A 12829-nucleotide genomic window follows, 5' to 3' on the forward strand; every position below is an offset into this window, starting at 1 on the left:
TCATTTTAAAAACACTGTCACTGCAGATTTGATAAAACTCAAAGAAGCTACCAATGTGAGATTTCTAAAGATAGCTACAGCACTCGACCCAAAGTTTAAGAATCTGAGTGCCATCCAAAATCTGAGAGGGGCAAGGTGTGAAGCATGCTTTCAGAAGTCTTAAAAGAGCAACACTCAGATGCGGAAACTACAGAACCACCAAACAAGAAAATCAACCTTCTGCTGGTGGCATCTGACTCAGATAATTAAAATGAACATGCGTCGGTCTGCTCTGCTTTGGATTGTTATCGAGCAGAACCTGTCATCAGCATAGACACATGTCCTCTGGAATGGTGGTTGAAGTGTGAAGGGACATATGAACCTTTAGCGCATCTGGCATGTAAATATCTTGTGACGCCGGCTACAACAGTGCCATGAGAACACCTGTTCTCACTTTCAGGTGATATTGTAAACAAGAAGTGGGCAGCATTATCTCCTGCAAATGTAAACAAACTTGTTTGTCTGAGTGATTGGCTGCACAAGAAGTAGGACTGAGTGGACTTGCAGGTTCTAAAATTTTACATAGTTTTATTTTTGAATGCAGGTTTTTTGTAAATAATTCTACATTTGTAAGTTAAACTTTCATGATAGAGATTGCACTACAGTACTTGTATTAGGTGAATTGAAAAATACTATATCTTTTGTTTTTTATTGTGCAAATACTTGTAATCAAAATAAATATAAACTGAGCACTGTGCACTTTGTATTCTTTGTTGTAATTGAAATCAGTATATTTGAAAATGTAGAAAACATCCAAAATATTTAAATTAATGGTATTCCATTATTGTTTAACAGTGCGGTTAATTTTTTTGACCGTGCGATTAATTTTTTTATTTGCTTGACAGTGCTAATTTTAATGTTACACTGGAAAACAAATACACGCTCTCTATTTAGTATTTCTGTGCTTAATGATAAATGCATGGAGTGAAATTCACCCTTGTGCACTACTTAAATTTTTCTCACCCCTTATTTTGAGGACTTAAATGATTCATAGGCCTTGTGCTGGCCTTCTTTAGAGGGGTGACTGTCACGCCCCTGGTTCCCCAAGGGTGCTGCTGTTCATTCTGAAACCTGTCTCAGTCAGTTATAGAACTACTTCATTGTATAACCAAAGTGGCTGCGTAACCAAGCTCTTAACTAGGCTAATTGACCTAGGGTCAGAGCTGGTGTAGAATGAAATTAGAGGGGCTGCAGTATTGACCCTCTCTAGAACTGGTTTCCCTTCTCCTCTTTGTGCCTGTACTTACCCCTCCATCCCTTTCCACACTTGGTCTACCATCCTCAGACTCTATCATCACAATGAAGAGTGTGGAGATAGGTTGATAGGAGATTTTTAGCCCCTTGTGATTGCATAACTAGTCCTCAGGATTTGGCCCTTGGTCACGTAAGTGAGAATTTGGCCCAGTATGCACAAATGCTGCCAAGCACCTGTTTGCAACATTTGAAATGTATTGTACAAACCACCTTACCTGTGAGTCTGTGGCTCAGGGTTGACGAGTGGAGACTATATTATTACACTTAAATCTTGAGAAGGAAGATACTAGCAAATCTCCTGATTATCACCATTTAGCTGTAAACGGAATGCTACTACAAGAGATGGTCCTTATATATATTCCACAGTGGGTGCTCATGCACTTCATCCACCTGAGACCAGAAGATTTTTGCTAATAGTGTCAGTTGGTCCACATCTGTGGCCTTCCTCTCCTTATGCTCTGAACCAAGAATGTAAAGGGTGGTGCTGACTGACCACCTTTCCAGTTCCTTTCTACTGCCACATGGTCTGAGATGGAACCTCTTCAGTGTCTGCAAAGCTTTTCAGTGTTTCTCTGTAAATATTTTTCTTCTTATTAGTAGATCGTGATAGTGTTTAACTTGGTATTCAGTTAGTGAGTTAGATTTGGGTTTACCCTACACCTCCTGTACAGGGGGACTATTATGCCAAAGCTTCTGGGCTTTAAAACCTGCATCTCCTACTCCCAGATCTTCTCAATCAGTGACGACCACCAAAAGTGCTTCTATTGCCTTGCAGAGGCTCATGTAGCTTCCAAGTGCAATATTCGCCATGCCTTTCCCAACCAGATCCACCAAGCATGAGAAGACAGACTTAGAAAACATTTTGTGCAGTGTGCAATGAGGCTGCAGTCTGACATAGGCCCGGTAGACTCCTCTGTGCAGTGGCCCAAAGCACTCAGGAGCATGCCTCTTAGCTCTGCAACATCAGACACAGGAGAGGAACCAAGGACTCCACTTAATGAGGACAGGAAACACTTCAAAATACTTAGAGAGATCACCCTCTATATCCACCTCTAAGAGGAGAGCTTCTTCCCCAGCACATTCAAAGGCAGAGGAGACATCTTGTTCTGGTCATGGAGGCTCAAGAGCTCATAAGGATCTTGTTGCTAGTCATTTTCTAACTCATTGAGACAATCACCCAGACTGTTTGCATCAGTTGCAGAACAAATGCGAGGGGAAGCTGTCTCATCCCAACTTCTTTCCAAATGGATCCTGACCTGCGTTCTGCTATGCTATGAGCTGACAAATACTCCTGCACTGCAAGGTGTGAGCTCCCAGGCTGCTTCAGTAGCCTCCTTACAAAATGTCCTCATCCTTGAAATTTGTAAAGGAGCCATGTGGAGTCAGTCCATATCTTCTGCAGAGAACATGCTTTGGTGTAGGCCTCTGCAGCTAACACTTCCCTGGGCACTGCTGTAGTACTGTCTGTAGCTTCCCAGAGGTCCTCTCATCCTCCTCCTTAATAGACACTGCTTGTCAGGCACCGACAGTGGAATACACATAGGGGCCAGCACTTGAAGAAGGAAAGGAAGTTACTTTCCTGTACAGTAACTGAAGTTATTTGAGGTGTGTGAAACCTGTCTGTATTCCACTACCCACCCTCCTTCCCCTCTGCTGCAGATCTTAAAGTTGATTCACAGCAGAGAAGGAACTGGAGAGCTCTGCACCAGTTTGGAGCAGGAGGAGATAAGTGCGCAGGCACAGTCCGATACACACTGCTAGCAAAAATCTTCTGGTCACAGGCGCATGTGCACCCTCAATGGAATACAGGGAAGGACCACACACCTCAGAGTCCTTCAGTTACTGTCGTGGTAAGTAACTTCCCTTTCCTGTTCCCAGCGACCACGTATTTACTGTGTGCACAAAGATACATATAAACAGTTGGGTACATGATTTTCAGTTCTGGTTTGCTAGAATAGCTGGCATGTTTTGTTAGGTTTTTTTAACCACTCTTCTGCCCAATACCACTCTCTTTTGAGGTAACCATTCCCCCCTCCCCGCCCGGTAAATGAAAAATGGTGGTGAGGAGAGTTGCCTGGTTTAGACTAGAAGAGGTTGGTTTCCTTTTTGTACTAAAGTAGGCTCTGTTTTACAAAAAGCAGCAGGATTTTTTTCCCTTGCCAATGCTCAGTGCCACCCTCCTACTCCTGAGAACATTTCTGAGATTTTTCTGGTGCTTATGATTAAGGCTCCGTGTTTGTCACGGAGGTCACGGATTCTGTGACCTGCGTGACTTCTGCAGTGGCCGGTGTGCCTGGCCCGGGGGCTACCTGAGCAGCTCGGGCAGCCCTGGGCCAGTTGCACTGGATGCTGCTGGGGCGGTCTGCTCCCCCTGCCCCCGCTCCCCAGCAGCAGGAGTTTGGGGGGGGCCTCAGGGCTGGGGGTTGGGGTGCAGTGCTTACCTGGGGGGGGCTTCCCGTAAGGGTGACAGCAACTCCCCTCCCTCAGCTCCACGTGCTGTCTCCGCCCGCAGGCACCGCCCCCAAAGCTCCCATTGGCCACGGTTCCCTGCCAATGGGAGCTGCAGAACCGGGGCTGGGGCAGAGCGGAGGCAGCACATGGAGCTAGGAGCCAGGTAGGGAGCCTGCATCAGACCCGCCAACACCCCCCCAGCACCCGCGGTGCCCCCTGGGCTGTGCCCCCCCAAATACCTGTGGTGCCTCCCTGGGCTGTGCCCCCCCCCCGAGCACCTATGGCCCCCGGGCCACCTCCCCAGCACCCGCGGTGCCCCCTGGGCTATGACACCCCCCCGTAATCCCTCCCGGGCCACGACTCCCCCCCCCCGAGCACCTGCGGCACCCCCATGGGCCATGCCCCCCTCCCCTGCACCCACAACACCCCCAGGGCCATCCCCCCCTCCCAAGTTTTAGTCAGGGGTATTTAGTAAAAGTCATGGGCCGTGAATTTTTGTTTACTGCCTGTGACCTGTCCATGACATTTACTAAAAATACCCGTGACTAAAACGTAGTCTTCCTTATGATTTATGAGGTATTTGCCACTAATGGATAAGAGTATAGGTGGGATTTTTCAAAAGCAATTATTTGACTTAGAAGCACACATTCCGCTGACTTTCAGTGCAACTTGTGCTCCTAAATCACGTAGGCATTTTTGAAACTCCAACATATAGTCTACATTTACACTCTCATGCAGAGGGACTATGGTAGTAGTTGAAGCATAGGACTGAGAATCAGGCAAACTGGATTCTAACTCCAGCTATTCCACAGACTTGGTATGTACCCTTGGACAAGCGCTGTTCGGCTTAACTCATTATAAATATTTATAAAGGCTGAAATTCACCCCTGCACAGGACTTTGCATTATAGGACTTTAAGGTGCATAGGCCTTTTGCTGTCCTCTGCACAGGGTGAAGATCAGTGCTTCAGTCACTGAATGCTTTTGAAACCTTCAGAAGATGCTATAGAAGGGCAAAGGCGTGGTGTTTGGTGGGCTTTGGAGGGTGGAAAGAGGAATCTATATTTCCTGTGCCTTAATCCTTTCTCAAGTATATTTTTCTTTGTTTTCAGCTCCCTGGCAGCAGGCACCTTTTCATCCTGGATATTGAACCCAGTCCCATGACAACATTTTGGTTCAGCGTTGTTTGTTGTAATTTTTCTTTGTTAAAACTGTTTAGTATTAGATATTTTAAAATGCTTGTATAGAGTTGCTGCCGAATATACAATACAGAGCATTGCATAATGTTCTGAAGTGTAACCACTTACCTCACAAGGCAACATAATTTGCATTTTCCAGAACTGTTGCATCAAAATCACTCCCTTTTTAAGGACATGAAGGCAGTTGGAGTTTTCCTAGTGATTTCTGTGGGTGCAGAATTAAGTCCTTAGTGAATGGCAAGACTTACCTAACCAGATTTAAAAAAACCAAACACACAGGAAGGGACAAATGTAACCCCACCTCAGTGACCACTGAGGGCCCTCTGACTGTGGAGCCAGCATGGTTCTGCAGTACAAAAGGCCGTTTAAACCACTGGATAAAGTAATAGCTGTGAATTGGCTCTATGGCTTTGGCCTGGATTCTTTTTCCTCTGCCTACTGGAGAGGCCGTTTAGCCTCGCTGGGTGTTGTGTCTCTGGATTTGACCCTAATGTATTAAGTTTCTGGTTAACTTTTAGTACTGTGATACGATGGTGTTTATTTGACATCTACTAAAAAAATGAAAACAGAACTTTTTACGTGTGATTATAGGATTTTTAGCTTTTAAATACATTTTTTGAACAAAAGTACTGCCTCAGGCTGTCAAGATCTATAGCCAATTCTGAATACTTGGGTGAAATTCACCCCAGTGCAGTGGGCCAGCGCAAGACTTACCCAGCACTCATGTCTGATTTTGCAGAAAATGTGCACGGACTTTCTGCTAGCCTGGGGCTGCTTTTTTTTAAACACTGGAATAGAGAAATTTGATGCTTGAATGTTCTGGTTAGTATTTTCTATAACGGTAGTTGATACTTTGCTGTATCTGATATGCAAATAACTAACATCTGTTTCAGTCCACACAGTTTTTACACTAACATATTATATATATGTATATTATTTATGACAGTGGTTGGAATACTTTTAGTATTTTTCTCGAACAGAGACGACTTATTTTTCTAATTTTTGTACATTTTTCTTAGAAATATTTCTAAGTATATGGGTCTTTATTGAAAATTTTTATTTTAAATGTTAACAGCATTTGCACTGTGCAAGTATTTGAGTAAACATAATATTTTATTTGTATGCATTAAACAGGTTTTTTTTAAAATGTAGCAAATAGTTCAGAAATAAGACTGACAGTCTAGTTACAGTTAGGTGTCTATAAGGTGGTAATTTAGGACATAGCACAAACTACAAAATTGGCAACTCTGTAAGGCATTAGCTATTAATTTCCATTAAAAACACAAATTTTACAGAAAATGTAAAATACTTGTGTTGAACTTCTAAATATGCAGAATAGTCCAGGGTTTATGATTGTTTCTCTTTGCTAAAGAATCACCAGTATTTTCTAAATGTTGTTTGTGTACTGTAGTGTTTTCATGAGAACAAGATATAATTAGAGGGGAAATTACATTAATCAAAATCACAAAGAGATCTGGGTGAGAACCTTTGCCGTTGATTTCAGTGGGGCCAAGGTTTCACCCTCTATTGCAATCTGAGATACACGGGATAGGAACACGTCTATCTTGTAAAAATCAGTTCCTGTGGTTTACACACAATTGGATAGCAGATGATCTCACTAGCTCTATGGAAACAGAAATCCACATATTTAAGAGCAGAGTTAAGCCCTAAATTGGTAATTTCTACATCTGATATGCACATGTAACATCTGAAATACAGCCTTTAACATGATTGGGAAGTGTAAATCTTCATCAACAGGAAAACAGACTTCTACAAGTGTTAAACTTCTCATGATTTTGTGCAACATACTCAGCTGATTAGAATTAAAAACTGTCACTTGCTAGCAATAATGTGGAAATGTAAGCATGTTTATTTACTACAGGTGTATTATCAATGGGGTATTTTAGGGCTGGTAGAATAAGTATTGGCTGAAGTTAAACTTAGGTGAAAACTGTTGTTCCTAGCAATTACTTCTTCCCCTTTCTAGTACATCTCTGCTTTTTTGGATGAATAATAATGTCACTTCTCTCATATCTCTAAATTACAGTGGAATCCTGTTTCCATGCTAAAGTGGAGCAGGGAATATTTTAAGACTTGTATATGCCCCCAACCACCTTGTATTTTCTCTTTATTTGGTCTTAAATCGTAGCAGGTACGTACACCACTAGGTACACTGGGCCAAATTCATCTCTGGTATATTTCCACTGAAGCCAGCTGAGTTACACCAAGGTTGAATTTGACTTATAGCTTTTTACAATGGGTTACTATGAGTATCTGCTGGTATAATAATGCAGAATTTAGCCAGTTTGTCATTTTTGAATAATAATAAAAACACTTGTTTATTACATTGTCGTGTAGTATATTGTTGCATTCTACTAATTTTTCTTATGAATACAATATATCAAAAGCCATATAATTGGACATTTGATTCCATTTGAAGTATTGCAAGAGGCTACAATGACACTGTTAAATTACGACCTTGATTTAAGCTGAAACGCCTGAAGAACTCCTCATCCATGTCAACCCAATCAGAAAAACAAAGCTGTAGTATCCACTTTGTTTTCCACAGTTTGCAATAATCTCTGTTCTGGCCTGGAAAATACCCATTCATGACTCTAATATGATGGCCATCATGGTATACTGGAATGGTGTAATTACTGGATAGTCTCCGACCAAGAGGAATATGTCACAACAGCAGTATGGCTACTGCGACATCATTCTGGTCTGTCTGATCCATCCAGTGTATACACAAGAGTCTCACTAGTGGCATATATGCCTCCTTCAGAAATACATCTGGCCAAATTGTACAGCAAATGAGGATGGGGGGATAGGCAGAAACTGAGCATAGACTTAGTTAAGATTGCAAGACAGGTGGATGGTACTCCTGGCTACCGGCTAGGCCGTTGCAGGTGTGCTGCAAGAGTGAGGGTACGAGGCCATTGTGAAGAAGATACATTAATTCTTTGCATCAGTCTTCACTGCAGAGGATGGGGGGGGGCAGTTCTACACACCTGAGCTGCTATTGTTAGGTGACAAATACGAGGAATTGTCCCAGATTGAGGTGTCAGTAAAGGAGGTTTTGGAACAAATTAAACAGTAATAAGTCACCAGGACCAGAGGGCATTCACCCAAGAGTTCTGAAGGAACTCAAATATGAAATTGTATAACTACTAACTGGTTTGTAACCTATCACTTAAATCAGCCTCTGCACAGGTGACTAGCTAATGTAATGCTGATTTTTCAGAAAAGTCTCCAGAGGTGATCCTGGCAATCACAGGCCAATAATCCTGACTTCAGTACGAGGCAAACTGATTGAAACTATAGTAAAGAACAGAATTATCAGATACAAATATAATATGTGGGGGAAGAGTTAACATGGCTTTTGTAAAGAGAAATCATGCCTCGCCATTCTATTAGAATACTTTGCAGGAGTCAAGAAGAATGTGGACAAAGGTGATCAAGTGCATATAGTGTACTTGGATCAAAAGCTCTTCAGCAAACTAAGGTGTCATGGGATAAGAGGAAAGGTCCTCTCATGGAGCAATAACTGGTTAAAAGATAAGAAACAAAGGATAGAAATAAATGATCAGTTTTCACAGTGGAGAGGGGTAAATAGTAGGTTTCCTCAAGGATCTGTATTGGAAACAGTGCTGGAATTACAGACCAGTCAGCTTAACTTCAGTACAGTAACTTCTCACTTAAAGTCGTCCCGGTTAACGTTGTTTCGTTCCTGTTAAATTAGGGAACATGCTCATTTAAAGTTGCGCAATGCTCCCTTCTATCATCGTTTGGCAGCCGCCTGCTTTGTCCACTGCTTGCAGAAAGAGCAGCCCGTTGCAGCTCGCTGGTGGGGGCTTGGAACCAGGCTGGACTGGCAGTCCCCCTATCAGCTCCCTGCTCCCCGTGCAGCAGCTGCCCAGCAAGCTAGCAATTGCAGCTGTCCCTCCCCCCACTGCCATGTGCTACTCCTGCCCTCTGCCTTGGAGCTGCTCCCCGAGACTCCCGCTTGCTGTGCAGGGGGGAGGGGAGGAAGAGGGGGGCTAAGGTCAGGGTGTCCCCCTCCCCCTGCACCCCGCTTACCCCATCTTCCATAGAGCGGGGGGACACAGGACAGGGCTTAGGACAGAGGGAGCTTGCTGGCAGCAGCTGCGTCTCAGCAAGCTGATCTAATTAACAAGGCAGTGTACTTAAAGGGGAAATGCGCATCTTTCGCTCTCACACACACGGTGTGTGTCTCTGTCTGCCCTGCTGTCTCTCCTCTCTCCATTCCTGCTGCCTTGTAGAGTGTGAGAGTTAACCCTTGAGGGCTCAGCCAATTGCTAGTTCATTTAGCAGTAAGGCATTCCCTGGGAAATATCCCACCCTCTGACTCCTCCACCTCAACTAAGCTTCACAATCATCATCACTGTGTACTAGTATTAAATTGTTTGTTTAAAACTTGTGTGTGTATATACACACACACACACACACTATTAATTAAATTGTTTGTTTAAAACTTATATATATATATATATATAGTCTTCTGTCTGGTGAAAAAAATTTCCCTGGAACCTAACCCCCTCATTTACATTAATTTTTATGGGGAAATTGGATTCGCTTAACATCGTTTCGCTTAAAGTCGCATTTTTCAGGAACAGAACTACAATGTTAAGTGAGGAGTTACTGTACCCGGAAAGATAATGGAACAAATAATAAAGCAATCAAATTGCAAACACCTAGAAAATAATAAGGTGATAAGTAACAGGCAACATGGATTTGTGAAGAACAAATCATGTCAAAATACCTAATAGCTTTAGGTAACAAAAGGTAACAAGCCTTATGGATGGGGGGAAGCAGTAGATGACATTGCTGAGACATGCTTCAAGTTTTTTAAAAAAGCAGCGCAAACCAGTTACTCTGACACAAAGGGTTAGCCAGCACCTCAACCAGGTGTCAACATAATCAAGTGGACTATTAAACGGGGTCCCCTGGATACACTGGGGTTGCGTTCTTGAAAAGGGTGATGGATATCAAAACAACGTATACCAGGGAATTTCTCCCTATGAGAAATAATGGAATAAGGGGGAGATGCATTCACAACTAGACAGTGCTCTTTTCGCTTAAACAGTGTACCTTTTCACAATGACAGGTTATACACTACACACTTTACACATAAAACATTGAATAAAAATGTAGAATCCTACTAACACCGTTCAAACACACAGAATATTTTAATACAGTAAATACAGCACAGTAATACAGTATAAAACAGTGTTGATTACACTAAACTTAGGAAGGGGTGGCAGCTGGGTTTTCTTGGGTTGCTTTTTGGTCGCAGAAGTCTTAAAAAAGGATTTTAATCGACAGCTGCTCTCCTGCATGAATCTTTGAACGATAGATCTCTCTGTAGCAAGCTATTGCATCATTGAAAACCCTGGAGACTTTGGCAGATTGTTCACAAAAAGGATCACTGCTCTGTATAATTTCTGTCATCTCATCCAGAAATCCAGAGAAACTAGAGAGATTCTTTGTCATCAGACTCCTGGCTTCCTGCCTACATCATCGTCGTCATCCTTGCTTTCTTCAGATATCCATTGTTGGTCCAGCTCAATCAGTTCCTCATTTGTCAGTTGCTCAACGTGAGACTCCAACAACTCCTGTACATCCTCCTCCTCCGCCTCCTTGAAGCTGACATCCTTCGCCAACTTGACAATTTCTTGCTCGAGACCAGGAACGGCATCAAATCCCTCGAAGCTGTGGACAGCATCTGGCCATGCATGGCACCAAAGGCCATTCATACGTTGCAAAGTGACCTCTTCCCATGACGCATCAATGTTTTCCACACTGTTCAAGATGTTGTAGGACTTCGAAAACTCCTTTACACTGGGCTTTCCTTCACCTGCCATCTCTTTAATCAGCACGGAGAATGTCGTCCGTAGATAATAAACCTTGAACGTGGCCGGCGGACGCAAGTACAGTACTGTGCTGTACAATAGGGGAACGTGTTCCAATTCATGTCGGTCCCGATCCGTGCAAACAATGGATATGCAGATCAGGACCAACGTAAATCGGAACACGTTCCCCTACTGATGAGTGACCGAGATCCGAAACAACGGCTAAGGGGGAGATGTATACCAGGGACCCCCTGTACTGAGTTAAGCAGCCATTTTTTTGGCAAGAGGGTGTAAGCAAGAAATGTACATATTGGCAAATAATCAGCTGGGGGTTCCTGTCACCTGGACCCCAGCTGGAGATTATTCTAAAAGAGGAGGAAAAGATACAAAAATGAGGATTAGAGGCCCCAAATCACCTCTTGCCTCCACTCCTCTCTGCTCACCGCAGCACCACCACCTAAAGAAACACCGGACTGGGGGAGGGGTCCTGGCTGGAAGGTTTCCAGCCAGTAAAGACGGCAAGAAACATGTCGTCAGAAAAGCCTTTGTGTAAACAGGGGATTGGTCCCGCTATTCTGGGGAACGTTTCCTGGTTTATACACTATCCCGGTGGAATTGGCTACTGAAAGGATCTGAGTCCTCACTCCCACTCCTTTTACCCAGAGGCCTGCCTGACCTCGAGGGCTCCCCTTCCACTCTCCTGTGTGGCGGAGTCCTCGTAACCCTGACAAGACTGGGCCCAGGATTCCCAGGGGGCTCAACCCCCTATCTTGTCATGGTCACATAAGACAGGGGTTAGGGTGTCCCCACTCCCAGGTACTCTCTCCGCTTTGGACGCTTCCCCGACCCACTGATCATTTCATATATTTCAAGCAAATACAATTTATTAAACAGCAATTTAAAAAAAAAATAAGGAAAAAATGGAGAAGGTTAAGGAAAACACACAACCTCGCTCTGTGATATGGGGACAACACAAACAGCCGACTCTGGAATATAGGAGAAGTTCACAGTCTGTTCCTCATGTGCCAGGCCTCCTGTCCAGGCCCTGACTGTGCTGCAGGGATGCTGCGGGTGGACACTTGCTCTGGCGGTGGCCACACGCCCTTAGGCTCTAGGTGGCAGGACCCTTCTTCCCAGCGTTCTCCCCCACAGTCGGGGTTACAATCCCCTCCAAGTCTGGTCTGCAGGGCCTCTTGGCTGGTGGCATCTCCCTGCGCAGGGCCCTCTGCCCAGATCTCTCTCACTCTCCCCAGCTGCTCACCGCACCCGGCTCCGGACTGCTCCAGTTCCACCTCCGTTCTGCCTCAGCACTGCTGCTGCTCTGCCTCCAGTTCCCTGGGCTGCTGCTCTGGCCCCTCTGGCTCTGGTTGCTGCAGCTCTCCTCCCAGCACAGGTCTGCTCTCTGGCTCTTGCTGTCGCTCTCCCCAGCTCAGGCTGCTTCTCTAGTGGTCTCTGGCCAGCACGGCTCTGCTCCCCAGCTCAGCCTGAGCTCCTGCTCTCTCCTTAGCTTGACCCCATTCTGGTCCAGGCAGCTTCAGCTCATGCAGAGGATGGGACCCCTCCAGCCTCCTGACTCCCTCATTAGACTGCCCGCCCTGCCAATCAGGCTGACCTGGAGCATTGGCCTCTCCCCATTGCCCCCGGGGACTGTCAGTCTCAGGGTCTTGATTTCCCAACGACCCCTCCCCTTTCCTTTGGTGCTGGGAGGTAGCCAAACAAAAAAAAAAACCCTCACTGACTTTTAATAAAGGGCCAACAGTCCTCTGACATTTGCTTTGATTTCAATTAGCTTGCTAAGTTAGGTATTAGTTTGCATTTTTGCCCTTTATTTTCTTTGTAACCAATACTGACTTTTATGCCTCATTATTTGCAATCACTTAAAATCTTTCTTTCTGTAGTTAATAAACTTGTTTTATTGTTTTATCTAAATCAGTGTGTGTTTGGATCGAAGTGCTTAGGAGCCTCCATTTGGGATAATAAGATTGGTGTGTATCACTTTCTATTATTGAAACGA

The 12829-nt window shown here is 44.3% G+C and overlaps 1 protein-coding gene across 1 annotated transcript in view; it reads left to right on the top strand.

Moving 5' to 3' along the window:
* TEX15 (testis expressed 15, meiosis and synapsis associated) overlaps positions 1-4926 on the top strand; it is a 66207-nt gene extending 61281 nt beyond the window's left edge. The window contains exon 9 of the mRNA XM_024205147.1: positions 4856-4926. Within this exon, the coding sequence (XP_024060915.1) occupies positions 4856-4893 (38 nt within the window). The 3' untranslated portion in view covers positions 4894-4926. The remainder of the gene's footprint in view (positions 1-4855) is intronic.
* The last annotated feature ends 7903 nt before the right edge of the window (positions 4927-12829 follow it).

Source organism: Terrapene carolina, unplaced genomic scaffold, assembly GCF_002925995.2.
Source record: "Terrapene carolina triunguis isolate 2854851 unplaced genomic scaffold, T_m_triunguis-2.0 Scaffold136, whole genome shotgun sequence".
Taxonomy (NCBI): domain Eukaryota; kingdom Metazoa; phylum Chordata; order Testudines; family Emydidae; genus Terrapene; species Terrapene triunguis.